The 2,449-nt window shown below is 40.0% G+C and overlaps 1 protein-coding gene across 1 annotated transcript; it reads right to left on the reverse strand.

The window, feature by feature from the left end:
- Window positions 1-357: 357 nt before the first annotated feature.
- Window positions 358-1,302, reverse strand: LOC103610206 (olfactory receptor 52B4-like). Its single transcript, XM_008594420.1, has one exon. It carries the CDS (start codon window positions 1,300-1,302, stop codon window positions 358-360), a length of 945 nt encoding a protein of 314 aa, XP_008592642.1.
- Window positions 1,303-2,449: the final 1,147 nt, after the last annotated feature.

Here is a 2,449-nt window from a genome sequence, read left to right on the forward strand (position 1 = left end):
TAAGAGAAATGGGAATGACTTCGCCACATCAAACCAGGGAAGAATAGTCCAGCAATTATCCATAGTATGTCTCTTTCCAAATACCTATCAGGGGTTATAGACTAGGAGTGAATTAAAAAGTTGATTCGCTTTGTTTCTCAGACTCCGAATGAGAAAACTCATTATGCCACAATGAAATGAGAAGGGACTTTGAGAAGCAAATCCAAAAACTTCCCTAGTGAACTTGCTCCAGAAACGTAGACTCATTGAGATATTTATCTAGTCTCAGCTGTCCCTCACCTGCTAGGGCTGCTAAAGTTCACCTCATGTACGGCTAGAAATGTTGAGAAAACAGTAGTTTGGTTTTCCTTCCCAAAGTCATATCACTTTTGGAAACAAGATCTGAGTCACCTGGTTCCGGATCTGTTTGGTCTTGACACCATAAATGATGGGATTCAGCATAGGTGGTGCCAGAATGCAGACATTGGCCAGCAGCACATGGATATGGGGTGCAATGTGGTGTCCAAACCGCTGAGTAAGGGTTGTGAGGATCCCAGGCCCATAAAAGAGAGTGATGACACAGACATGGGAGCCACAAGTACTGACAGCTTTATGGTGAGCATCTTGGGAAGGGATGCGGAAGACAGCACGGAGAATCAGCACATAGGAAATAAAAATTAGCATTACATCTAAAGTTACTGTTGACATTAACACAAAAAAACCATACCAGATGTTTATTTGGATGTCATCACAGGAAAATTTGGCCAATCCCATGTCCTCACAAACAGTGTGTGGAAGAATGTTATTTCTGCAAAAAGTTAGTCTTTTCAGAAGAAATATTATAGGGAATATTGTACCATAACTTCTGAGAAAGATAGTCACTCCAATTTTCCCAATCAGAGCATTTGTGAAAATAGTGGTGTATCTCAGTGGGTAGCATATGGCAATGTAGCGGTCAAATGCCATCACCAGCAAGATCCCCGACTCAGAGATGAAGGTAGAATGGATGAAGAAGAGTTGAGCGATACAGCGATCCAGGGAGATCTCCCCAGCATGGAACCAGAAGATGGCCAAGGCCTGTGGTACTGCGGATGTGGAGAGTGCAACATCTGCTCCAGCCAGCATGCAGAGGAAGAGGTACATGGGTTCACGGAGGCTACGTGTTGTGAAAATAATGAAGATGAGCAGGCTGTTCCCAAGCAGAGAAATGACATAGGACATGAAGAAGGGGATGGAAATCCACATGTGTTGGTCTTCTAGGCCAGGGATGCCCAGCAAGCGGAAGACTGTGTGGCTAACACCAGTGTGGTTTAAGATAAGCATACTGGAAGCAGGTGACCTGAGACCTCACTTCTTATTTCCAGAGTCAAGATTTCATATTGTAGTCAAAGATTTATTTTTGATCACCAGAGACTTATGACACTTTCCTGTTTATTTTGCATAGCTGGTGTGTAAGGAACTATACAGGATAAAATGACAAATAAGATATCTGTTGCTTCAATGAGGGAACAATATTACAGACAAGATAGATGTTTATATAGTTAACTAAAATAATGTGCTAAGTGAACACATTGTGGTACAAAAAACTGCTGTGCAAACACAATGGAAAAGTAATTCAGTCTATATGGCTATAAGATGTCATTAAGTGGAGATGAATTAGGTGGGGAATGGGGTGAAGTGATTTGGGATTTTATGGAAGGACTGTTGTCATATAAATATTTAATGCATTTAAAACAGTTTGTAGTCCTGTGTGGTTGTGTGATCATATGTTCAATGGGAAAAAGATAGAAACAAAAGTGTATTGGCTCTGATTACAAATTAAGGATCGTAGATGCTGTTCTGAGAGAAGATGGTTAACCACCATGGGTTTTTAAGTTGCAGAGCAGGAGATATATTTATTTGGAAGTTGTTGAAGAATTGATCAGAAGGGAGAGTATCTAAAAGGGAAGTGTAGTGTTTTCCTAACTAGAATAAAATGATGAATTGACATAATATTTTTACAGACAAATAGGATTAGCACACAAACCTTTTAAATTACCTATTTTATGTCATGCACTGATACAAAAACATTACTTATAGTACCTTGTCTATTACTTGTAATAACCCAGGGAAGTAGACAGTATCATCTCCAATTTTTCAGAATAAGAAGTTGAAGCTTGTTGAACTTGGCAGAGCTGGTAAGGAATAGAGCTTGGATTTGACAATTCTCTAACTGTAGAATACATCATTTTCTGATCTGTGAAATGAGTCAAGGGGCAAGAGACCATACCGAACTGAGGAAAACTGATAAGGCCTTGTAGTTGGGGGTAAGAGGTAGCAGACACAGCCCCTGAGCAGGTTGCTGTGCCCCATCTCCTGTATGTGGAGCATATTTAATGCCATAGGGTTTTGAAATGATTAGTAATGGAAATTTCAGCAGTTTCTGACATTTTGTACCATATTCTATGTTCTTTTACTTACCAGTTGTAAG

This window comes from Galeopterus variegatus, unplaced genomic scaffold (genome assembly GCF_000696425.1).
Source record: "Galeopterus variegatus unplaced genomic scaffold, G_variegatus-3.0.2 Scaffold10759, whole genome shotgun sequence".
Taxonomy (NCBI): Eukaryota; Metazoa; Chordata; class Mammalia; order Dermoptera; family Cynocephalidae; genus Galeopterus; species Galeopterus variegatus.